The following is a 26120-nucleotide window of genomic DNA, read 5'->3' as shown; positions in this document are numbered from 1 at the left end:
ATTCAGTTTTTCAGGAAACTCTATTCAAGTATTTTAATTGCTTCTTATCATTCTTTGCTTTTCCCCAGGAGCTAAAGTGAATGATGTGGTTCCCTGGGTGTTGGATGTGATTTTAAATAAACATATCATTAGCCCCAACCCACACGTGAGGCAAGCAGCGTGCATCTGGCTCCTCTCTCTTGTGAGGAAACTGAGTACCCATAAAGAAGTGAGGGTAAGCCGTGCTATAAACGTCATCAGCTTGATTGGAAACCGCTTATGAAATATTAATAGTTGAAAGGTGGTGAAAGCGAGGGCCAGTGCTGAGGTGAGGGCCATTACCCAATAACAGATACTTTGAAATAAGCTCTACATGAAGGAACGAAGGATGGCAGCCTGATATATATTGGCTGGACGATGATTCTAAACTTGACGGTGTACAGCCAGAAGTGGTGAGAATTGGAGGCTCAGGTTGTGGGCCTTAGACCACCTGTAGCAGTCTGGCCTCCAGGTAGATTGGCCGCCTTCAAAGTGAGAGCCCTGCAGGGTTTGTGGCTGCCTTGGGTCCTGAGATTTTACCGGTGTTGTGTATCCTGAGAAAAGATTCTTATTCTCCCAAAGAGGTAGAGTTTCATTTTTCTCAATGCCCTTTTTCTTTTTTCAGTCTCATCTTAAAGAAATTCAGAGTGCATTTGTGTCCGTTTTGTCAGAAAATGATGGTAGGTTATTGGTAAATATTTGATTTCCTATTTTATTAAACTTGTACTTTAGATTTTAAACATCTGGATTAATGAACATAAAAGGGTACAGGAAACTCGATTCTTGTTTATTTTTTAATTAAATCATGTTCTTTAGTTTGCATTTAAAAATGGAGCTGAGGCCTTTAACATTAGTGCTTCTACTAAATAATAGCTTTCTCCTACTTCTGCTTCCTTTTCCTCTTTGGGTTCTGAGCAGAGAGAGAGCAAATGTGTATGTGTTAGACATTTAAATAGTAGCTTTGTTTTAGAAATTGTTTTAAACATAGGGTCTTGTGTTGACTTTTTATTAAAAAAAAATTGGATGTAGGTGTATTGAAGTCCCGTGAGCCTGTTCTGCCCCTCACGTATACGGCTTGCGGTCCATTGATCCTCTGTCACTATGCACTGCACACTGAGGCCCAGCAGTGCTGACTTGGTTTGTGAGCTGCCTCTTCTGTGAATGTAGTCCTCATTTACAGGGACTTTTTGGGGCCATGTCCACTGAGATGACTTAGTACGTTTTTAACAAAATAAGTCTATTGATTCTGTTTTGATATCTGTACTTTGATATCATTTTGGGTTAATAATACAAGGTTTTAAAAGTTTCAACTTGATAGCCAGCAAATTTTTCTTAAAATAATATTCCTTTGTTTGAATTGTGTGTAGAACTTAGCCAAGATGTCGCTTCAAAAGGCCTCGGGTTGGTGTATGAACTGGGCAATGAACAAGATCAACAGGAATTAGTTTCTACGCTTGTGGAAACACTTATGACTGGCAAAAGGTACAGTGAACTTGAAAACTTCAGATTTGAATACATAGGGCAAGTTTTGCACATACTGAGATTATGCAGTGGGAGAAGGAAAACTCAATTTTTCATTTTCCTGTTTATTAAGTCTTTTCTCAGTTGTGAGTTAATGATTGTTATGCTCTTGATAGCGTTTTAATATCTAGTGTATACTGTTTAGAAAGTAAACTAAACTACCATGTAGAAACATGCCATAGGTCAAGCTTTGAAAGTGAAATGATTTCAGGACAGTTAAAGCATTGGATTACAAAAATACTGTAATTACTGTCGGCTAATTGAAAGTGAAGACACGGAGCTTCCATGTCATTCTTAGTCTGACCTGTGAAGAGTGTGAGAGGGGACATCGTTTTTGTAATTGGTTGGTGCTTTAGGCCGCCTCTCTCATAGGAAGGATAGTTTTTAATGTGAGACCACATATCACTTTATATATAGGATGTCTTTTATATGGGGTCTATTAATTTGTTTATTCTAGACTTCATTTTACAGAATTCTCAGGCTGATGGAAAGGATTAGCTGACCTTCACATCTTGTGCTTGGTAGATACTTAGTAGAGAATTTGATTTTATCAGTTTGCAAATGAAATGTATCAATTAGTTGAAAGCTGGTATGAAAAATTTGAGGCTAATTTAAATTCTCATTGTTGTTTTGGTTTAGAGTTAAACATGAAGTTTCTGGAGAGACAGTGGTGTTTCAAGGGGGAGGCCTTGGCAAAACACCCGATGGGTAAGTGTGTCACATCCGTTGATCAGTTATTGTAGATATCTTTAGTCTCGTGACTAGAGCACTCACGAAGTTGGTTTCCACCCTCCTAGGAAATGTTGTGTTAGTGTAAGAAGAAAATCTGTGTGGATAAAGCCTAGTGTTGTAGAGTGGGTTCCTGGGAAACAGACTGAAATGGAGATTTGTATGCTAGAAGTTTATTAAAGAGTGCCCGGGAATCATCACCCTGGGGGTAGGGACAGCCGATGACACTGTGAGGCCGATGACAGCCGATGGCCCAAGGAGGAGCTGACCTGCTCTAACACTTCAGCAAATGCTGACCTCTTGAGGAGCTCTGGAGCTGGGCTTGGATGGCTCTTCAGAGTTGTCCTGCTTTGAGGGGCTGGGCCTTTATGTCCCATCATCGGCCCTGTGACCATCATTGGTGGTGGGCTGCTGTGGGGGAGGACCTGACCTTACCTGAGGGAAATTCTCAGCTCCCACCCAGTGAATCCTGGGGAGGGGGGTCTGGCAGCATAGCTTGGCATCCAAAGCACCCAGTTTTTTTGAGGGGGTGGCAGCAACTCTATTTGGCATCTTGGAGTCCACCAAGTTAGCATTTCAAGTGAATTCCTAGAGCCTTACTTTCTTAACTTAGCATTATTCCGTTGTGGTCACACTGTTGCTTTTCCTCTAAAAACCCTAAGGTCAGCCTGCAGCTTGCTGGGCCTGGCTGTGGCATCACGCAGAGCCCCGCTTCAGTGTTGTCTGCAACGACAGAAAGCAGCACCTTGTTCTGTCCTTGACGTTCCCCCCAGCTCGCTGTTTTCACATCGAAACTTGTTTTCATTTCACTTACTCTCCCTGTAGACTCCTGAGTTTTTAAAAAGTGCTCCCTTTTCACAAAATAACTAACACAAATGATGAGGGATTTGAGCAAGTATTACCGTATTTCCCCATGTATAAGACACACCCGTTTTCGAAAAATTTGGGGGTCTAAAAACTGGGTGCGTCTTATACAGTGGTTGTATGAGCACAAAAACAAGCATGAAAAAAGCAGGAAATGCAAGTAAAAAAAAAATCTACAACTGGGCCGGCTGAGTGGCGCATTGGTTAAGTGCTGGCTTGGGATGCCAGCTCTAAGCAGCAGGGCCCCGGTTCGGATCCCACATGGGAGCCAGTGACACTGCCCTCTACAGCTAAGATGATGAACAACAGCTCGACCTGGAGCTGGGCTGCCATGAGTCGTCGGCGACGTTGTAGGCTGCAGCCCCTGCTGCAGTGGGCTGCCATAAGCTATCGTGTGTGGCTGGCAGCCGGTGTGAGCTGCTAAGAGCTGCTGTGAGTGGCTGTCCAGAAGCCGGCGACCGATCTGCCTCACCCGGGAAGAGCGCAATGATAATACCAACATGGGCCAGTGAAGCGACATCCTCCACAACTAGAATGAAGAACAAAAGGACAGCAACTTGTCTGTTCCCCTTCCCCCGATTCCCCAATGCTGTTCCCCTCCCCCAATTCCCCAATAAAATGAAAAAAAAACCCCCCCTACAACCACTGTATAAGACGCACCCAGTTTTTCGACCCCAAATTTTTTGAAAAAGAGTGCGTCTTATAAATGGGTAAATACGGTATTTGTTCAGAAGAAAGTTAACAGGACTCAAAGATGCTATTATCCAGATTGGAGTGCTCTAGCTTAGAAAAGACTTAGCGAAGACAGAGGTTGTCTTCAAGTGACCCTCAGACTGTGAGAGAGATTCGTGTACATTAGAATGAGGAACTGTTGAGCTGCCTCCCGAGGTGCTAAGGGCTCCACCTCCATGGGCGATGCAGGCATCTTTAGGTCATTTACCAGGCATTGTTGATAATTGAATGAAGTGACTTTTTATATTCTCCTCAACCTGGTTCTCTGTGTCTATGATGACGAGATAACTCAATATTGGAAATAACAGTAAAAATGTAATTTTAAAATGTCCTAGTAATATTGGTGATGTAATTATTATTAAGCCAGATATAGAGAACACATTATTGCATACTTTTTGTTTGTTTTCAAGCCAGGGCCTCTCTACTTACAAGGAGCTTTGTTCTCTGGCAAGTGATCTTAGTCAACCAGATCTGGTGTATAAATTTATGAACTTAGCCAATCATCATGCGATGTGGAACTCTAGGAAGGTAAGTTGCTATCACTGGACAGTTTTACTTTTCACTTCCCTCCAAAACAAAATGTGTTGCATTGGCAGACAGTGGTAATTAATATGCAGTTTGTTTTGTAAAAGTGTGTATTAGAGCCAGACCTCCACATGGGTGCATTGTTGGTTGGTAAAGCCGGGACACTCAGTAAATCAGGCTCAATTCAGGGACAAATTTGGGAGGAAGAATGTTGTGATCTTTATATATTTAATATGTTAATATTTTACTATGACAGGTGTATCTGACCCACTTCATCTTCTTCTTATTTTAGGGTGCTGCTTTTGGTTTTAATGTAATTGCTACTAGAGCTGGAGAACAGCTGGCTCCTTTTCTGCCTCAACTGGTTCCTCGTCTCTATCGTTATCAGTTTGATCCCAACCTTGGTATTCGGCAGGCCATGACAAGTATTTGGAATGCACTGGTCACTGACAAATCAACGGCAAGTGTCTGACTCCTTGTCCAACATTACACCTGGGATTTCAACCCAGTGCCCATCATCCTTTCTACTTTGTATACTTTTGGTTTAAACAAATGAACTTTCTTTCCTTGCTTTTTTCCTTCTTTCAAAGTATCAGATATGCTCATGGCAGCATTTATTGGAATCTCAAAAATGGAAACAATCTAAATGTCCATTGGGTGGCTGGTAAGGAAATGGTAGTATATTCACACAAATGGAATACTACATATATGTTGATAGGTACTGTTGATGCAGTGGAGAATGGCATGGCTCCTATCTTCAGCAAGTTCACTTAGTTGAGGACATAGACAAGGAAGCTGGCAATTACCATATATGTTTTTTTATTATCTGGTTGCTTCTCATATTCCATTCCACTTTTAGATATGAGGATTTCTTAGGGCTTGCCTCTGAGTACCTTTTACTCTCAGCTTTATCTTTCTAGATGAGCTCCTCAGTTCCAGGGCATATTAATGTCGTCTTTATTGTGACGGTTCCCAATCTTAATAGTTTTGGCCCAGACAAGACTTGTGCTCCTGACTTGCATATCTAACTGCTGCCCGACATCATCACTCGGATGTTCTTTCTAGACTTAACATGTTTAGAGTAGGACTTTTCAGGCAGGCTGAGTGGCTCAGTTGGTTAAGAGCTCATTCAAGAGTGTAAGATCTGAGCAACAGGGTCGCCTGTTCGATTCCCAGCCAGAGCTGAGCTGCTGAGCTGCCAACAGGTGGCAGAATGGCTCAGCTTAAAAAAAAAAAAAAGAGTAGGACTTGAAACACCAGGCTCCTCTGTCTATTCTCATCCATTTACCCAAGCCGGGAAACTCAGTGTCATCCTTGACTTTTGTCAGTCTCACCCTCAACTGAACCCAGTAGCGCATTCTGTTGATTCTGCTCCAAAGTGTTCCTTGAATCTACTCTCTTTTTTCCTTATTTTTTCCCTGATGAACAGGTTGTCATCTTGCTCTTCTCTTTGCCTTCCTTTATTTAATTATCAGCATTAAAGTGATTTAAAAAAATGCACATTGGGTTGTGCCATTTGGAGTTAAAATCTGTTAGTGGCTTCATAGTTCACTTTAAATAAATCCCATTGTCCTTACCTTGTCTTTGTGGTCCCTGCAAATGTCGTGGCCCTTTCCTCTCTCTTCAGTCTGATGCTAGGTTGAGTGTGTTCCTGCTCATGACGGTAGGTACTGGGGGGTTCAGCTCAGCGAGTTTTCGTTTGCTCTAGGGCAGGGCTCGGCAAACTTTTGAGATGGAAGAGCCAATCCTGTTCCTCACAACAATTTAAAAATTATTCGAGAGCCATAAAACAAATGAAATCACCATTATGTGAATAATATCCTTTAAAAATTTTATAAATGAAACTATGATAGTTTTATTTTCATTTTCAATTTTACTTCAGAGCCACATGTACGTACTCAAAGAGCTGCATGTGGCTCGCAAGCCGCAGTTTGCTGATCCCTGGTCTAGGGGAGTATTCAGTCCCACCAGGTCAGCCAAGCTCTAATAGGCGAGTTGACTTTATAGCTTCAGCACAGGCCTAGGCTTATGAGATGTGAGTATCATCTCTGTATGAGTGAAAGGGGAAGCCACAGTGTGGATGAGATCACTATGGAGAATGAATGTTTAGGGAAGTGGACATAGGAAGACACCAGTTTGCTCAATCTCAAGGTGAGTTAATTACCTCTGTGTCTTGGTTCTCTTACACATAAGTGAGGATAACAAAACCTGCCTTACCCACAAAAGTAAAAGTGGAAAGAAAAGCCATAAGTTTGGAGGTTCTTTGGATCAGCATAAAAACGGAGTGTATCATCAGCTCTTGTTGTTATTAAATGGTAGTTGTATATCAAGACAAAACAGAGGCTGGAAAGATTAAACTCGTCTTTCATTCTGAACAATCACAATACTTCTTTATGTGCCTCACACCATGCAAGGTATCAGGGATGCAAAGACAAGTGAGACCCTGTCCCTGCGCCAGAGGCCTCAGTGTGATGGAGCAGGACAGTTATTGTCTGGTCTGAGACATGCCTGTGAGGGTGCTGTGGGAACACGGAGCAGAGTAGGCCAGTCCTCTGTGCGAAATGATGCCCATTGGAATCCTGAAGGACAAGTAGGCGTTAGCCAAGCAGGTAGAACCTGGAAGGAAATTGTAGGTAGAGGTAGGAATGGAGAGGAGATAGGACATGAGACCTTTAGCACTAGATGGGTCACAGAGGGCTTTGTATCCATGTCCAGGTGACTGGACTTTATTCTCATGCACTTGAGGAATTAAGGATCAAGTTTGTATTTTAGAATGATCACTACGGCAGCTTTTAGCATCCAAAGTTGGGGAAGAGTTGTGGGCTAAGAGGCCTTGAGAGACCCTTAGGTCGTTACATATGGACCAGTGGTCATTATGGTTGAGAGATGAATAATTTGATTATTGAAGAATTTTGCATTTTTAATTTTATTCCTTTGTTTTCATTAGGTGGATAAGTATTTGAAGGAAATTCTTCAAGATTTGGTTAAGAACCTTACCAGCAATATGTGGCGAGTTCGAGAATCTAGGTACTATTTTTGGAAGTACAAAACTAGTCAAATACAACTGAATTTTTTTTCCTTCAAGTTTCTAGGTTTTATACCTTATGCCAAACTACTAAAAAGCATATTAATGGTTGGGTTAGACATTTATTATTATTTCATTTTTTAAACTCTGGAAAGTAGTTTTCCTTAGTTGTCTTAGATTTTACAAGTATGAAATTATAGAAGATGACTTGTTAAATTGGTAGACATCAAGATGTATTTATATACTGTCATGACTTTGTAGAGTAGGATTTATTTACACATATATAATTTATATTTATTCAGTGCCTGCTATGTGCTTGACAGTATGCTAAGCCCTAGGGGTGGGTACATTGGTAAGTGAAACATAGTATATCATCTCAAAGAGATTGTATTATAGTTGTGGGAAACAGATGTTTGATGACTAAATGCCATATATCGGTGGTATATTTGAGGTACCATGGAGAGAATAGTCATTGTCTTGGAGTGGGGCTGTTAAGAATTCATGTTCTTATTTGAGAAGAATGTGTCATAGTAAAATATTGAGCTTTCTTGGTCATATATTTGAAACCAAACTGTTTATTTTCAGCTGCTTGGCTCTGAATGATTTATTGAGAGGAAGACCCTTAGATGACATCATTGATAAACTTCCAGAAATTTGGGAAACTCTTTTTAGAGTACAAGATGATATAAAGGTATTATAGAAATAAATCTGCATTTATTCATGGAATAACTTAAACCGGAATTATTAAAATATGTGTGTTATATATTTTGAAATTGGATATCCAGACAATTTTGAAAGACCACAATTTCCCTCTAAAAGTTTCAGTCTTGATGTATATATGTATGTATGTATGTATGTATGAAGTTGCAAGGTTGGGTATCTTTAGCTCTAAATTGAATTTTTTTTTAAAGATAGCTACGGCTTCACTGTCGTTCAGTAGAGATCTCATGATGCTATTGATTAGGGATAAATAACAGTTTGGAAATAATTCAGAATAACTATTTTGATCAATTTCATAAATTGGATTGGTTATTTCCAAGTAATGTGACCAATTCCTCTTAATTTTTCCTGGGCAGCCTAAATTTTAGATATTTTGATATCTTACCATTAAAGTGAGGTTTGCCTTTCTTTTGCTTTACTCATTAGAGATTTTTTAAGTCTTTCAGAATCCTCACATAGGTCTTTATACATTTTTTATAATACATTTAGTTTCTAAACGGTTATACCTAACTGCCATATTTTTATAAGGTCAAAATAGGTCATACCTAATTTAATAAAACAATATAGCGTGGTAATATGTTCCTTGATGGGTGAAGAACCTAATGAAGCTCAATTTTTTACCTGGTATTATTGAAAGTAGGATTTTCTACTAATCTGTGTAGAGTTGAAGGTAGTTATTAGGCATTGTGGGGTAGATGAGAAGGAGACTTTCTAACTTGTATGATGTCAAACTTTTCTTATTTTTAGGAATCTGTACGAAAAGCAGCAGAACTAGCTCTGAAAACTCTGAGCAAGGTGAAAACTCTTATCTTACATTGGGGGTGAAGTGGGGCAGGGTTCTAAGTGACAATGACAATTTCTTATTTTTTTGTCAAAAAGTGACATTTAGTTGCAGTGTAATTGGTTTCGTGTTATAGTTCACTGTTCTTACAATGCATATTAAACTGGGTGCTGTTACACTAGAATACTAGAATTTTTAACAAAGTATGTCTCTGGTCTTTTTAAATGGTGAGCTTCTCTGGGCCTTTATATAAAGTACAGCTCCACTTGACCCTGAAGAACACGTTACGCATTTACATCAAGCAACATCTACCTTTTCTTTTTACTGTGGCTATGTTTATGTGTTAATCTGCCTTTCATATTTGTGAGGTTGGCAAGCTTATTAGTTTCCCACTTGAACTTGATTTTGTGACATATCTGGGACTTCTACATTGTAGCTGTATAAACCTTGCCATAGGTCACATCATTAAATGCTTTCTTATAAATGTTCTCTAGATCCACTCATTTTTTTCTGTGGATATGGGAAGCAGGAAGTGTTTTGTCACATGAATGCTTTATTGGGTGAGAGTTCAGTGTCACTAATTTCCATTCTCTTTGTATATGAGGTTTGTGTGAAAATGTGTGACCCAGCCAAAGGAGCAGCTGGCCAGAGAACCATCGCTGTCCTTCTGCCTTGCCTTCTGGACAAAGGAATGATGAGTCCTGTGACGGAAGTTCGAGCCCTCAGGTGTGAATCAGCTGATGATGGGAATGTACTAGATTTACTTAGTTCCTAGCCATTCAGTAGAAATTGAGTTTCTTTGAATATTAGATTCTTAAATGTATGGAGAAATGCCTTGAGGAGAAGCTGAGGTGACTTGAGCATTTGTGAAAAGTTGTGAGAACATTTTCACACAGACATTCTCATGGAAACCTTGCTTTCGACCAGCATCCTGCCATTCTGCCTTGACCTTGAGTAAAGTGTGTTATTTTATAGTCATTGGCCTCTGTCCCAGCAGGCACAGCTTCCCCATTATGCCATAGGTTCGTGGGAACTTATTCGTTGGCTGCACCATTTAGTAATATTTCACAGCATATTAGGTTTAAAATAAACAGTTTACCACTTGCAATAATTAAACGTTAAAGAAATACACTCGTGTGTTTAGGTATTTATGGCTATTTTAAGTTAAAACCAACAGCGAAGGATTCTAGTTTGGGTTTTTTGTTTGTTTTTAAGCTAGAATGCTATCTGGGAACTTTATTTGTTCCATTTTTATTTCGCTCTTAAAATTAGATCAAATTAATTGCACTAACAGTATTTCATGGTAACTAAATAGTTGATGAGGGAAAGTTCTTTTAGAAGGATTCACCTAACAGATGCAAAGGAATGATAAAATTAGGACATCAGCATTTTGCTACCTTCAGTAAAATAATTTAGGTAATGATCATTAGTGCCTTCTTAATCCACTGGTGAGAAGGCTGACGGTGAACTTCATAATGGATGGTTCAGGCCAACCAAACTTGAACCCACTGATCACTCTGTAATTGATTTAGTCTATAGATGTGTACAGGTGACAGAGGAACATGTTAAGTAACACCACCAAGATACAATCAGTGAGGAAAAATAAAGTTATAATAATAAAAAGGATGGAGGGCACTGTTGAAAACGATTCAAGAAATTCAGTAAATTGCAACGTGTGGATGGACTCTGGTTCTGGTTCTCACAAACAAACTTAAAAACATTTGTGAAACAGTCTGGGAAATTTAGATATTAGCTCATATGAAAAAATTATTAATATTTTTTTAGGTATAAAATGATATTTTGATTATGATAAAGAGTGCTTGCCTCTTAGTGATACATACTGAAGTTTAGTTAGGGGGTATTCTTTAAAATAATACAGTGGCAGGGGGAAAAAGTGTGTCTCTGTGTATATGTGAAACAAAATTGGCCAAAGGCTGCTGATTGTTGTACTGGGAGAATACATAGAATTTATTTGTGATTTTTCTCTACTTTCATATATGCGTGAATGTTTCTATAATAAAAAGCTAAAAAAAAAATAGTGCTCTAACCATATGTCCCTGCATGCAATAAACTGCCGAATGTCCCCATGATTAGATTTGTAGGGCTTCTTACTTCTGTTAAAAAGACTCAGGAGCTGTGTTCTGTGTGTCTGTAGCATTAACACCCTTGTGAAGATCAGCAAAAGTGCGGGAGCCATGTTGAAACCACATGCACCAAAACTCATCCCAGCTCTGCTGGAGTCCTTAAGTGTATTGGAACCCCAAGTTCTCAATTATTTGAGCCTCCGGGCTACAGACCAAGAAAAGGTGAGTTGACAACACAGGCATTTTGCTCAGTGACCATGAAGGAAGAGCCCTGTTAAGGTGCTGTGATCTAGCTGAACGATCTATGCATTGTCCGTAGACGAACTACATGACTTGAATTATACTTTGACCTCTCTTGAAACAGCCTAATTACTGTAATCACATGCAGTGGTTTTTTACAGGGGCGGGCAGGGAGTAGGCTTATACAGTATTTTGTGAATCATATGAAAATGACGCTTCCATTCAAAAAATGTATTAACATTTATTTAAACACAGTTTTTTGTACATTTGTTTATTTTTTCGGGGCTGAATCTATACCCTCAGAGTCCTTCTATGGACCACTCCTGTCCTACAAGTAAAGAGAGTTTGTATTTAGACTTTGGCCTAATCCAACATTATTCTGCTTTTTAACATATACTGTATTTGCCTAGTCTCTGATCTGAGTTTTTAAAAAAAATTACAGATGAAACATTCATTGTGAAAAATTAAAACAACAAAAAGAGTAGAAAGCAATTCCCTAGGAGTCCCCATCCCCCTACTAGCACAGTATCATTTCCTGCCGAGTACCCACTGTCAAGTTTCCTGTGTCTTGTTTTCAAATTCTTCTGTAGTCATAGGCTGCAAAACCGAACAGACATACTAACTTTAAAATAGAATCAGGCTATGAATGTTGTTCTGCAACTTGCTTTTTGTCAATAATGTATCATGTCTCTATATAGAGATCTATTTCATTCTTTTTAACGCATGCCTGGTATTATACAGTGAGGTGATTTTGAATTTTTCTGGAGAGATTTTGTGGCACCAAAGGTTATGAATGTTCTGTTTTCTCCATATCTTTGCCAACATTGAATAACATCAGTCTGATAAGCAAGAATCTCATTGTTCTAATGTACACCTTCCTGTTATTAGTGTTGTCTGTTGTCTTTTCATATTGTATTAGCCATTTTTATTTCTTCTGTGAATTGTGTTTCTATTCCATGCCTATTTTTGTACTTGACTTGTTTATGTTTTAACATTTGTCTTTGTTTATTAGGACTGTCAAACCCCCGTAATACAGATTGTAAATGTTTTGTCAGTTGACTATTTGATTTTTATTGATTTTTAACTTGTGTACACTATTCTTTTAACTTACTCTCTTTTCCTTTTGCCTCTAATATTGCTGTTTTTCTCCATACATCGTTCTTCCTTCTTTTAGCAGTAATCTTGCCTCTTCCTAGGTTCCCACCTACTAAGTGTTGAGAATTAGGAAATAAAATTTCTAACCCAGGCTCTGCAGCCCTAGGCAAGTTGCTCTGTATGCCTTACTTTTTTCATTCTTACATCTGGATAGTGTTCTCTCCTACAGTGTCGTTGTTAGACTAAAATACCACTGTAGATGTGAAGGCCATTTACAAAGTTAGTGCAATAAATGTATGAATTTATTTAAGTTTTAAATATTTATTTTTGTTTAATAAATATTTATTTATTTAGTTTTGTTGCTTAGAGGTAATTTTTAAAAACCTTAGGTAGAAATTCATTTAGTCTTTTCCTTTATTTAGTGGATGGAGAACCTGAGGCTCAAGATGGATGACTCGCTCAGAGCCATATTATGTTAATTTCTAACTGCAGTTAATTTCTAACTTGACTGCATTTCTCACCTGTAGTGAGAGTCTGCCTCTGCAGGTAAATGGTTGAGTGTAGGTCAAAAGAAATTAGAGTTAGACTTACGTTTGACTTTGTTGTATCTACGTATTATTTTTAAAAAGATTCTTCAATTTAACATAAAGTCCTTTTATGGGAGTGTGTGCAGGTTGTTCTTATATAAATTGAATGTGCTGAGTGTCTTCAATTTGTGTCCTCAGGCTGCGATGGATAGCGCTCGACTCAGTGCTGCCAAATCCTCTCCCATGATGGAAACAATCAACATGGTCAGTGCCTGATGGAATGAGAAAGCTGAAGTTTGTTTGCTTACCTTAGAGTGTAATTGTTCAACGTCTTCAGGTTACATTAAATGCAGTAGAGATTTTAGGGATAAGTCAAGCAGCTTTTTCTTAGTACAATTCTTTTTTCTTCTGTATTACTAAATGGAATAAATAATTTCCCACATGCCAGAATCTGTTAGTCCACATTTGTGTTCATAGGAGAACAATATACTAAGAGGTTTCTGTGTAGGTCTCTGTGTCTTTGGCCTGCCTTCTTAGCGAGGTTCAGATTTTTGTCTCTGCCTAAGCGTTGTCTTTGGGGCCACCTAGGATGAAGTCGGCAGCAGCGTAAAGGCAGGGGAAGAGAACTGAGCAGTGCTGATGTGTCACAGGGTGGGATTTGCAGAAGAGAGCTGGTTGGCACTGGGTTTCCAAGTCCTAAATTCCTGGACTCTTGGATTAGGAGTCACTAAAGTCACTAAAGTTGACTGCTGTGCATACCCTGAGTGGTTAACTGAGAGCTTGGGAGCTACTGGAAATGGTTTTGTTAAGCAAATCAGGGCGGGACAAGAGAAGTAGATGTTTTTGTAGTGCTTACTGGGAGACTTACCAAATTTGGTCTAAGGATGTTATGTTTTAGTTGGATTATTTGGGGTTGGGGGGACGGGAAGAAAGCTTAAAGAAAGAAGAATAGGAATAGTTAGCAAACATCATATACTCATTAATAATAGAATATATTTCATTGCATTTTCAAAAATATAGCAGATTCTGCTAAGAAGCCAATTCATAAGATGGTTTGGTAGGGTAGGCCCGCTGAAGGTGGGTTTTTTAATCTGGGTCTTTTACATTAAACGTGGATTGATGAAGAAGTAGGCCCAGAGTGACCCTTTTCTTCTCGGGTAATCATTTATTTTCTCCTTTAGTAAGTCTGTTTTTCATTATTTTTGTTTTGTTTTTAATGTTAAACCGCCAGTGAATGGTTTTTCTGTTTGTAGTACAATGGTGGTTCTAACATTGAAATCAGAGCAAAATTAAACCAGCTATTTTTCCACTTCGTGTCAAATCCAGTGGGTATATATTTGACATGGGCAATATTTAACTGAAGATGTGGTATGCACTTAATTATTTGCTAAGGTTAACTTGATGTTTATTCTTTTCCAAAAGTGCCTGCAATATCTTGATGTGTCGGTGCTGGGCGAACTAGTTCCAAGATTATGTGAATTGATCAGAAGTGGTGTAGGTCTTGGAACTAAGGTAAGTAAGTGTGTTTTTCACAAGGGTAATTATTAGGCTACAAAATTATAACAGCTACCACATTTGAAATTCATATTTTTTCATAAAACCTAATATTTATGTTAACCATTTCATTTTTATGGTTGCACTCATAACATGTAACTCATTCAGGAAATAATGAAACATGTAACTTACTTAGTAAATATTGTCTTTTTTATTTTATTTTAAGATTTTATTGGGGAATTGGGGGAGGGGAACAGTGTTGGGGAATTGGGGAAGGGGACCAGCTAAATTGTTGTTCTTCAGTCTTCGTTGCGGAGGGCGCCAGTTGCCATCTGGCTTCCCGTTAGCAGCTCATGGCTTCTGAGCTCATGGTGCTGTGTTACAATCTTAGTTGCAAGTGGGCATAGCCACCATCCCATGTGGGAGTTGAACCAGCAGCCTTGTTGTTAAGAGTGCAGGCTTTATCCACTGAGCCACCTGGGCGGCAGCTCAGCTCAAGGTGCTGAGTTCAGTCTTAGTTGCAGGTGGGTGTAGCCACCATCCCATGTTGGAATCGAACCAGCAGACTTGTTAAGAGCGCATGCTCCATCCACTGAGCCATCCGGGCGGCAGCTCAGTTGAAGGTGCTGAGTTCAGTCTTAGTTGCAGGTGGGCATAGCCTACCTTTGAACAGGCAATCCTATTGTTACACCAGCTGAGCCATCCTGCCACCTGTTGGTAGCTCAGCGACGCTCAGCTCATGCGCAGCCTCTCTGGCCCATGTGGGAATTGAACTGGCGGCCCTGTTGCTCAGAGCTCGTGCTCTTAAGCCAACTCTTAACCCAACTGAGCCACTCAGCCGGCCCTTGTCTTATTTTTTTAGTGGAATCATTTCTCTCCCCAGGTTGCTGTGTACATACCCTCTGGGTCCTTATTCATTATCAGTTATTAATGGAAATGCTCATCCAGTTGTCAGGGCATAGTTGTTTTAGCATTTTTCACAGAGGAGGGCTCATCAGGGGTTTGGATAAGAACATGTTTTTTCCCTCCAAGATGTTTCAAGGATAAGACCTTGCCCCCGACACTTTAAAAACAAACAACTCACATTTTTTTCTTCTGACAAAATTAACACTTGTTTGAATTTTAAAACTTTAGCATTTATAGATTAGGAGAAAGTTAAAAATTGTTCTAAGTTTACCACTGAGAGATAATTTACTTTTAATATTTCAGAGTGTTTCCTTCCAGTATTTTCTGTGCATGTGTCCTCTTTAATGGCCATATGATACTTTGTTGTGTCACTCAAACATCATTTATTTTAATCCATCAAGGAGCATCTTACTTGTTTTCAGCTTTTTTGGTACTAAACAAAGCACTGTGATGAATGTCTTGGGACACATCTGAAGCTATTTCTTTTGGTTAAATTTCTAGAAATGGAGATGTTGGAATAAGGATGGCAGGATGATATATGGTGCCCGCCTGGAAGAGTGAACCAGTGTTCTTTCTGATTTCCAGTGGATGAGCACACCCATCCTCCTGCTGGAGGTTTTGGAAAGAATATCTCTGCATTCCTATTTTTAAATAAGAGATTTCCTCATTCTAGATTGAATCCGGAGGGGCTGATAGACTTCAAATATATATTTAAATCTTTGACACCTAAAACAAAGGGTTTGATTGAGCATTGTGACCATCAAATTTAGACCTTTGCCTTTGTAACCCTGTAGGGAGGCTGTGCCAGTGTCATTGTGTCATTAACTACTCAGTGTCCCCAGGACCTAACACCATACTCAGGTGAGTTTGTCAAAACCATATGTGCTAATATTTTTGTATGGCCATGTCTTGTGTGACAAGGTTTTAAAAGGAAAAATAATTATCATTCAGACATACTTGTGATACTGTATACTTTTTCTCATCTTAATCTTCTCCCTCTATCTTTTTGTTTGCAAGAGGTAAAGGATGATCAAGTTTAGTGAGTTTTCACTGTTTTATAAGTGTTCGATTATTTCTTAGTGGTAGAAGGAAGTGAAAGTATCTGTCACCTTGTAGGATTTGTCTACCATTTATAGCTAATTTTACATCAGCATTTTTCTCTTATATTGACTCCTAGATGGACCTAATGAATTTTAGGTACCTAGCTCTTATTTTTGCAACTTCCCCCACAATATTTGTGACAGATTAATTTTTAATTTTGTATCTGACAAAAGGAAGCAAATGGATAGTACAAATGTGACATACAAGGGTTCTAAACTACCATGGAAAAATCAGCTATTATTATAGGGCTAGGTTTGTTTTGGTTCTGGAACAGAGCAAAACATTTGGTTAACCAAGTATCAGATTTTTCTTCTTTATTTCTGATAGGTAAACTTATGAGCGCTTTGCTTAGTGGCCTGACAGATCGGAACAGCGTAATTCAGAAATCCTGCGCATTTGCCATGGGCCATTTAGTTCGGGTGAGTTGAATCTCTTACTTAGCTATGTAATTATACTTTGATAATTATAAAGAACTGACTAGGATTGCTTCTTTTTCAGACCTCACGGGATAGCAGCACTGAGAAACTCTTGCAGAAGCTCAATGGCTGGTATATGGAGAAAGAAGGTACCTTTCTTATCTTACTTTATATTATTTTAAATTTAGATGTTAACAACCTAATAAAACAATACAAATCAGGTCTTACCCACTATGATTTTATGTGCTTTGCTGGGAACATTTCTAATTGATTTTAATGATTTGTTTTGCTGTGGTGCAAGTTGAACAATAGGCGGCTTTGATTGTTACCCTTTTGATTGTTACCATTATGATGCTGCAAGCATCATAATGATTGTGTTTTTTTCTGCTTCTCTTCAGAACCCATCTACAAGACGTCTTGTGCTTTGACCGTTCATGCTATTGGACGATACAGCCCCGACGTGTTGAAGAACCATGCCAAAGAAGTTTTGCCTTTGGCATTTCTAGGCATGCATGAAATTGCTGATGAGGAGAAATCCGAAAAAGAGGAATGTAACTTATGGACTGAAGTGTGGCAGGAGAATGTACCTGGTCAGTAATCCGTACCTATGAATTAAAGCTGTTTCTTAAGAACCACAGCTGGAGTCCTTTAATCATATTTTTTGTTTATAAGCTCCTATAGTTACGTACCCAGGACTATAATGACATGTGTCCCATTTGGTTTGGAGCCTGTCCAAATGGCTGAGTTCTCAGGGTTGGCACTCAGAGCTCTTCTCTTTCCTCCCTCGTTGCTGCCCACGTGAGGGAGGAGAAACTCCGCCCCAGCAGAGTAGAACTTTACTTACTTTAGCTGAGAGTGAATAGTGATTTTTATGTTGCCTTAGAGCAGGGGTCAGCAAACTGGCTCATGAGCCACATGTGGCTTTTTGGGTACGTACATGTGGCTCTGAAGTAAAATTGAAAATGAAAATAAAACTATTGAAGTTTCATTTATAACATTTTTAAAGGATATTATTCACATAATGGTGACTTCATTTGTTTTATGGCTCTCGAATAATTTTTAAATTGTTGTGAGGGACAGGATTGGCTCTTCCGTCTCAGAAGTTTGCCAAGCCCTGACCTAGAGTATTATTTTAGAGTAGTGCTTCTCAACTCTTATTTTTTCACCTTCACACGTATTAATGGATGACGACCACTTGCATGATACTCTCCTGTGGAAATAGCCAAGTTCATAAAGCCCTGCTTTTGTAAAGATGCATCACACCACCCACTTTCTTTCAGAAAGTGGTGTAATGTAACCATTGAGAATCACTGCTTTAGACTGATGGTCACTGACTTCTATTTCACTTAGAAAATTCGGTTAATTTTTTGTGTGTGTCACGTAAAGTTTGCTTTAATTTTACTTTTCATAACTTAGGTTCCTTTGGTGGCATTCGGTTATACATGCAAGAGTTGATTACCATTACCCAGAAGGCTTTACAGTCTCAGTCCTGGAGAATGAAAGCCCAGGGTGCGATTGCCATGGCATCAATTGCAAAGCAAACCAGCTCCCTAGTACCTCCGCATCTGGGAATGATCCTGACCGCGTTACTGCAAGGCCTGGCTGGAAGAACATGGGCAGGAAAGGTAAGGGAACCATTCATGCCCAGTTACATTTAAGGTACCCTAGAGGATTATGACTTCATCTTTCATTTCCTATAAAGATTAGAATCTGGTTTTGTGGGACGTCAGATTCTTTCTGTGGACCAGATTTTCTAGCCAATGGGAAGCTTTGGGTAAACTTTGCCCGACTAAGTATGCTATTTCATCCATGTGCAACCCACATGTCATTGAATACTGCACAGTTATGCTGAGATTGATTATTATTTGTCACGGTCAGCTTTCCAAGATAAGTCTCAGACCATTTTGGCCCCATTTTGTACCTGCCGGCCTCATGAAGAGGTCAGGATTGGGCATATGTGAAATGGAGTAGTAAGGTGAGCTGTCTGGACCCGTGCCCGAGGGTGCCTATCTGGGGCTATGAATTAGTAACAGTCATCTTTTTATATAAGGGCGATAGTAGGATACTTACAGTGAACAGTCAGTGAGAAGGTGAAATTGTGGCAGCATATAATGATCTAGTTGATGTAAAAGTCAGTAGTGCCCACTGCAGTGCTGCAGAAGAACTACTGGGCTGGGAGTCAGATGTAGTTCTAATTCCATGGTTGACAACGTCTGCCTGTGTGACCTTGGGCAAGTCAGTTCTGTAGGCTTCATGAAATAGAGATAGTTATTCTGCTTCTGTGGATGTGCTTGCTAAACAATAAAGTGCATTAAACAGAAGGTGACTCTAGTTAATTTTTGTTATCATAGTTATTAAATATTCCTGAGGTAATTGTCATCACAGTACAGAATGTAAATGACACGTGTGCTTAATAGTTTTATGTTTCAATCCTGTAGGAAGAACTGTTGAAAGCCATCGCCTGTGTGGTGACAGCTTGCAGGTAAGTGTTCTTTCGATGACGGTACCATTTCTTAAGCTGAGCCTGAAAGCTGCGGCCTTTATTAACTATTCTGATGCTTTTGTGTGGGTCCTGCAGTGCAGAGCTGGAAAAGCCCGTGCCCAATCAGCCCAGCACAAACGAGATTCTCCAGGCTGTTCTGAAGGAGTGTGGCAAAGAGAACCTCAAATACAAAATTGTAGCAATCAGCTGTGCAGCAGATGTCTTGAAGGCCACCAAAGAGGACAGATTCCAGGAGTTTTCTGACATTGTCATACCTCTCATCAAGAAGGTAATGGTCACTTATACCCTCTCAGGTCTGGTTATACTTTAAAAGTTAAAAAAAGAAAAGATTTTTCCATGTTTTGTTTGCATATTTTATTAGAATTAGTGTAGCTGCAAGTAGCAGAAAATGCTACAATGTCACGGCCTCAAACAAGATAGATGTTTTTGTCTCACATACTAGTTTGGGGGTTCTGGCTCTTTGTAGCTCCCAGCTCTGCCATCCCTAGGGTGTGGTTACTGACCTGCATTGATGGCAGGTGATGGCAAAGGGGATGAAGAAAGGGGCAGAGCAGGTCTGGCGGTTCTTCCTTAAGGAGAGTTCCTGGAAAAGGTCCATGGCACTTTTACCTGTGTCCCATTGGCCAGTGCTTAGCCAGGTAGCCACACCTGGCTGCAGATTCATTTCAGGTGTCCCATCAGCCCTTCATGGGAGAAAGGGAGGGTGGATTTATTTGTAAAACAAAGCAGAAAGCTGAGTTTTTTGCAGGGGTTTCAGCCTGCAAGCCAGTAGTGGCAAGGCTGTGGGAGCAGTGAGTCCTGAGAGTGGGTGTTAGAGTGGATGAAGGTCTCTGTCATCGTTATAATCAGCTTTCCTTATGTGCATGTGCAGAAACCACCCCAGGAGAGGGAAGATAGGGAGCTCAGTGTGTCACTGTTAATGGCCTCTGCCATATATTGGGGGATTTTGATAAAAAAAAGACTGTTTCATTTGGAAAATGAAGTACTTGTTTTAAAGTTTGAGCACTTGTTCAAAGAAAGAAGGGTATGGTTTATTTAATTTTTGTGAAACATGAAATAGTTTAAATAGTATTCTTATTTCCTGTGTTGCTGCTAATTTTAGTTATTTTCTTTGAGCAAAAAGGCTCCTTAAATAATTTGTTACATAATGATAGTGTGTGGATTTGGGAGACTTTTATTTTAAGTTGGTGATATCACCAGCTAGTTGGATGAGGCACTTCTCAACCTGTTTTCTTATCGTATTACAACAGAATTTGGATTTAGATCATTACCAAGTTCTTTCATCTTTAATTTCATGATTTTAATGCAAGTCTTATGTTGTGCTCAAAATACTACACATGCAGTGTTTTTTCACCTTTGCTTACAGATTCCTTTAAAGGATTTCCCAAACTTATTAGAGAGGTGCAGTATCCCTGTTACAAATTCTTTTTAGAAATAGGAAAATTCATGCTAGAGAATTTACCATTTAATTCTTGGTTAACATCTACTTTGGTACTCTGATTGTTTTAATAGGATACCTGTAACTTTGAAAATAAGTTACATTTTGCTTTCGGTTTTTTGAACATGCCCTAGAACTCACCTGAAAGCATTGGAGTCCGGACAACCAAGAATGAAGATGAGAATGAGAAGGAAAAGGAGCTCCAGCTGGAATCCCTGCTAAGAGCCTTTGAGAGCCTGGGCAAAGCCTGGCCCCGGAATGCGGAGACGCAGCGTAAGGACCAGAACCTGCATTTGAAGAAGTGCTGTAGCTAGAGGTCACCTAACGAGAGCAAAAATGTTCTGTGTGACAAGTTAGAGCTACTGTTTCTTGTACAGCCAGATTAATAGTGAGAATTGTCCAATATAAATTGGATTTCTACATCGGCAAATAATCTCATTTGACTGTTGTATTAGTTTGCTAGGGCTGCTATAACAAAGTACTGCAGACTGGGTAGCTTAAACAATAGAAATTCATTTTCTCACAATTCTGTCTGAGATCAGGGTGTCGGTTGTATTGGCTTCTCCTGAGACCTCTCGCCTTGGCTCGTAAATGACCATCTGTGTCTGTGTGTCCTCCTCTCCTCTTAGAAGGACACCGGTCGCACTGGAACAGGGCCCTCTCTGATGTCCTCCTGAAAGACTGTCTCCCAATATAGCCACATTCCAGGGTTCTCGGGTTAGGACTTCAGCACATGAATTTGGGGGACACGATTCAGCCCTTAACCACCATGATATATTTTGTATAGCTAGTTTGACGATAAAAATAATTCTGTTACTCTTCTCTCTGATGCTGTATTCTGAGGAATCCACAGAATTCATGAGCAGGGTCTCTTCATCTCATTTGGCCTTGTTTTAGTACCAGATCTTCAATAAGCGACTGAAATCTTTTATTTCACTGAGAAACTCGTGACTTTTCGAGAGCTTTTCAGAATTTGATGTGTATTTCCAAAGGCTTAATAAGGAAATAAACCAACAGAGACCTTTATTGTTGGGTTAAGGTGCAGTGAGCTAGGAGTGCTCGGACAGGACCTTTAGCGTGGGACCGTGCGCCTCTGACGTTTGCCTGTTAGCTCCTGCACTGCTGCCCACGCCACATCGTATGGTGCTTGACTGTTATAAAAAGTGCGGGGATTATTTGTGACTGGACATGTCTAAAATCAGACTTAAGATTGTCTTTGAGCCTTGCTGTCCTTTGTGTGAACTTTAAAAAGGATATTTGCTATGTATGCATCGGAAGGATTTTCCAAAAGACTCCGATTTGTAAGTGGTCTTGTGTCTTGGTATTGTGTTATGGACTGCAGTGGAAGTCTACTGATTTGACACCATTAGCACTACTAACTTGCTTGAGAGGTAGAGAAAGTTAGAGGAGGGAATTACAGGAAAAAGAGGATTCATACACAAAGCAGTTTATTTAGTGGGAAGCATAGACGTGTACATTCACTTGCCAGTTATTAGGGGAGGGCCAAGGCCTTTCAGAACCGAACTGTTCCACACTGGCTTCTCATGTACAGCTTACTCATGATGTAGCTACAATTTCAGCTTTTCCTTTCTTTATAGTGGAGAAAGATGTGGCTTATGAAGCCATTCAAGTGCAGAATTCTTGTAGATTTTACCCCTATCTGTCTTTACATTTGTGAACCGAATTAAATTTTACAGCACTTAAAACATAACTGCTTTGTTGAGTTTTATACTCCTGTTTCATCACTTAGTATAATATTAACTAATGTAATTCCGTGTGCAGTTGGCACAACAGGTCTGGGATAAAGCGCTGTTGTCTGGGGAGAAGCCGACCACATGCAGAGCTTACGAGTGTCCAGCGGGGCTCCTGGCCTCCAGAGCTCTGCTTCCCTTGGTTGTCATTCAGGGTGTTTTACAGGGAAAGGGGAGTGTGGTTAGATTCTGTGTCTGTTCCTTGGAGAAGGATTTTGCCTTAAAAGTGAACATTTGAACAATTATATAGGACCTTTGGTGGGGGAGTTCTGATCAGGGAAATTTGTTTGGGAATTGGTTACAAAGTCACACTGAAGTGTCTTTTAAATTTCATGGGTTTAATTAAAAGGCATTTGTTTTATTTTTTTCTACTTCCCTCCTTCGCTCCCCTTCCTCCTCCGTCTCTCTCCCTCTCTCCCTGTCTCCCACGCCCTTTCTCTGTTCCTCTTTGTTCCTGTCTCTGTCCCTCTGTCTGTCCCTCACTCACTCTGTCTTACTCCTTCACACTTCTCCCCCTGTGTCCCATTCTGTCTTTTTTTCCCAGGTTGTTATCGTCAGGAGCTATGCAAATTGATGTGTGAACGGCTAAAGCTCAGCACCTGGAAAGTGCAGCTGGGAGTCCTACAGTCAATGAATGCCTTTTTTCAGGGGTAATTTGTTTCATATGAGGTTCAGTCATTTATTTTTCCTTTTCCCCTTTTCCTTTGAGCATTTCATATATAATCAGTGGAATTCTTTTAATTTTAAAATTAAAAGCTAAAGTGACATCATAAAGTGATACACAGATAGAAATTATTTGTGACAGAAAGGTTTTGGGATGTTTCTTAGAAATGGCATTTTTATCTTGCTTTGTGCTTTTTACAGATTAATGCTTTTGGAAGAAGAACATGCAGATCCTGAGGCTTTGGCTGAAATTCTCCTTGAAACTTGTAAATCAATCACGTACTCTTTAGGTGAGTTTGATAACCTGACACTGATAAGGCGTCCTAATTTTAAAGCTCGAAGAGCTAAGCTTCAAATATTCCCTACCTTGTGCTAAGAAAGATCTAAATTTATGCAACTACTGAATTATCCTATTTAATATACTCAGTATGTATCCCCAAACTGGAATATATTAACCTGGAACTTAATGTAGGATTTTAACACCTAAATTGGAAAAACCTTTGTGATAAGTATTTTAAAAAAACTTTTCTTTGGAAATAATTTTAAATTTACTGAAAAGTTACAATGATAGTACATGTAATACCTATATATCCTTTATCCAAAGCCACCTCTTAACATTTTGCCCCGTTTACGTTACCATTTGCACTTCTGTTTATGTATTTTTCCTGAGCCATGTGAAAGCATCATGTCCCTTTACTCCTAAATTCCCCAGCGTGCTTTCTTTTACGTTAGTTAGCACAGCACAGTTACTAACTTCAGGTAATACAACAGTGACACAGTACAGATTTTACCATTCATATTCTGGGTTTTCAGTTCACTCAGTGTTCTTTATAGAATTGTTTTCCTCCCCTCTGTTAAGGAATCCAGTGCAGGATCATTTATTGAATTAGTTGTCATATCTTTTTAGTCTCCTTTTATCTGGAACACTTCCTCAGCCTTTCTTTCTTATTGACATTGACAATTTTGAAGACAAGCCTCCACCCCTTTTTTAACTGGTATGTTTGTCATACAGTATGTTTGTTTCCTCGTGGTTGGGTCCATTTATGATTCCCACTCGGGATACTCTGTGAGTGATGTGCCTCCCGACAGGAGGCGCAGTGTCATCTGCCCTCGCTGGCGTGTTACTTTTGATCACCTGGTCATACCTGGTCAGGGCACTGCTCACTTTACTATACAGTTACCATGTTTTCCCCCTTGTGTCTAATGAGCAGCCTGTGGGAACATACTTTACAACCATTCAGATAGCCTGTTCCTCTTCAAAACTGCGTCTAATAAGCAGTCTGGGAGAAGACACTTTAAGACCATGCAGATATGCTGCTCCTCTTAAGATTGCCTTCTCGACCCAGCATGCATGGATGGTTTTCCCTGAATCGTTTTCTAGAGATGATTCTCCAACTCTAGCCCTTCTCCACAGTTACCATTTGACAGTTGGCATCCTCTCGTAAGCAGGACCCCTTCCTCTCCCTATCTCTTTATCTATTATCGAGATTGATTCATGGATTCCTTTTGCTCCCATTGGTTTGTAATTATTTATTTTCCTTAATTAATTTGTTGCTCAAATTGTCCCAGACTTGGCCAGTGGAAACCCCTTCAAGCTGACTCCTGTGTCCTGTTGATAGGTCACCATCATTCTTTTAAGCACTTACGTACTTTGTAGCCTAACAGGATGTTATAAGCTCATCGAGTGCTTTCCTTGCCTCAGGCTTGGTTGTCTGTTAATTTTTTTGGTAGACAGTTTCACCAAGAACTAGATGCTGTATCTAGAGAAGACACCAAGGAAGCATATTTCAGTTGGAATTCTTGGAGGTAGCATGCTTTTGGATACAGAACTAGAAGCTAAGAAATTAGTCTTCGCAAGGTCCCAGCTGTGTGTCTCTGATTTGGCCATACCTGAGTTGTGTAATGTTCTTTGTTAAAATGAGGAAGTCATGCAAACCTAAAGACCTTTCTTAGGTATTATGTGAAGGTGACTATGTGTTTGAGATAGTGTCTTTTGATTTCCCATTTCTAAAATGGGTCCTTTAAATATTGCCATTTGTTGTACTGATCTATATATTTGACTGACATTTTTTTTTTTAAGTAAGGAATGTGGACATGTAGCACATTTCAAGTATTGGGTCGTTGGGAAAGTCATGACGCAGTTTTGCATAGAAAAACAGAGAAATACATCATGACTTTCCCAACGACCCAATATTTAATGATAGACAATATGCAAAGGGAAGCTTACTTAAGAACAGGTGTATCTTTCTCTGAGTTTATAATTTCTGAACATCTTTCAGTAATGCTAACTTAATCTTAGAGGTTTTGTTTATAAGGTATATAAAACAAATAATGTGCACTATATGATTTTCTTCTTAGAAAACAAGACCTATTCATCTGTGAGAACAGAAGCTTTATCTGTGATAGAATTACTGCTTAAAAAACTTGAAGGTGAGTCTTGATAGTTCTGACTGGAGGACCAGAACACCAGGCTACTTTATGGCATATGTTTTAGAAATTTTTTAATTTTTTGTTTTTTGTTTTTAATAAGCATATACTCAAAAATATAAATTAATATATATGTACATCCAAGTGGGATATACAAAGCTAAAACCTTTAAATTTTATGAAGTGTTTAAATTTGGTACTCTTTTATTTTATATACTTTTAATGTATTATGAAGCTTTAGTTATCTCAGGATAATAGTTTTTGTTTCCATCATGAATCCTGACTTGATCTTGGTTAATTGCAGCATGTGGTTGACAGTGACATAGTAGAGCTGTTTGTACATATGTAAATAAACAAACAGACACACTGGAGTGGAGTTGGGAAAACATTTTAACAGTTATCTGCCTGTGTTATCAAATTTGATAGCAATTTTCTTAATCCTATTTTTTTTCCTGGTTTTCTTTTTTTTTAAAGATTTTTATTGGGGAATTGGGGGGATGGGAACAGTGCTGGGGAATTGGGGGAAGGGGAACAGACTAGTTGCTGTCGTTTTGTTCTTCA

The 26120-nt window shown here is 39.3% G+C and overlaps 1 protein-coding gene across 1 annotated transcript in view; it reads left to right on the top strand.

The window, feature by feature from the left end:
* The window catches only part of ECPAS (Ecm29 proteasome adaptor and scaffold), a gene marked incomplete at its 5' end in the record, with an annotated part of 107786 nt that overhangs the window by 77938 nt on the left and 3728 nt on the right, over positions 1–26120 (top strand). The window contains 24 exon segments of the mRNA XM_019635791.1: positions 69–214; positions 644–698; positions 1386–1500; positions 2179–2247; positions 4275–4392; positions 4682–4849; positions 7337–7416; positions 8000–8105; positions 8882–8929; positions 9520–9641; positions 11071–11221; positions 13060–13125; positions 14284–14373; positions 16056–16122; positions 16690–16781; positions 16861–16927; positions 17177–17368; positions 18195–18403; positions 19217–19260; positions 19357–19549; positions 20854–20992; positions 23015–23120; positions 23335–23423; positions 25492–25563. Coding sequence (XP_019491336.1) covers positions 69–214; positions 644–698; positions 1386–1500; positions 2179–2247; positions 4275–4392; positions 4682–4849; positions 7337–7416; positions 8000–8105; positions 8882–8929; positions 9520–9641; positions 11071–11221; positions 13060–13125; positions 14284–14373; positions 16056–16122; positions 16690–16781; positions 16861–16927; positions 17177–17368; positions 18195–18403; positions 19217–19260; positions 19357–19549; positions 20854–20992; positions 23015–23120; positions 23335–23423; positions 25492–25563 — 2604 coding nt within the window.

The sequence above is a fragment of the Hipposideros armiger genome, unplaced genomic scaffold (genome assembly GCF_001890085.2).
Source record: "Hipposideros armiger isolate ML-2016 unplaced genomic scaffold, ASM189008v1 scaffold_24, whole genome shotgun sequence".
NCBI lineage: Eukaryota > Metazoa > Chordata > Mammalia > Chiroptera > Hipposideridae > Hipposideros > Hipposideros armiger.
The sequence above is the reverse complement of the archived record's forward strand: the minus strand, read 5'-3'. Positions and strand labels throughout refer to the sequence as shown.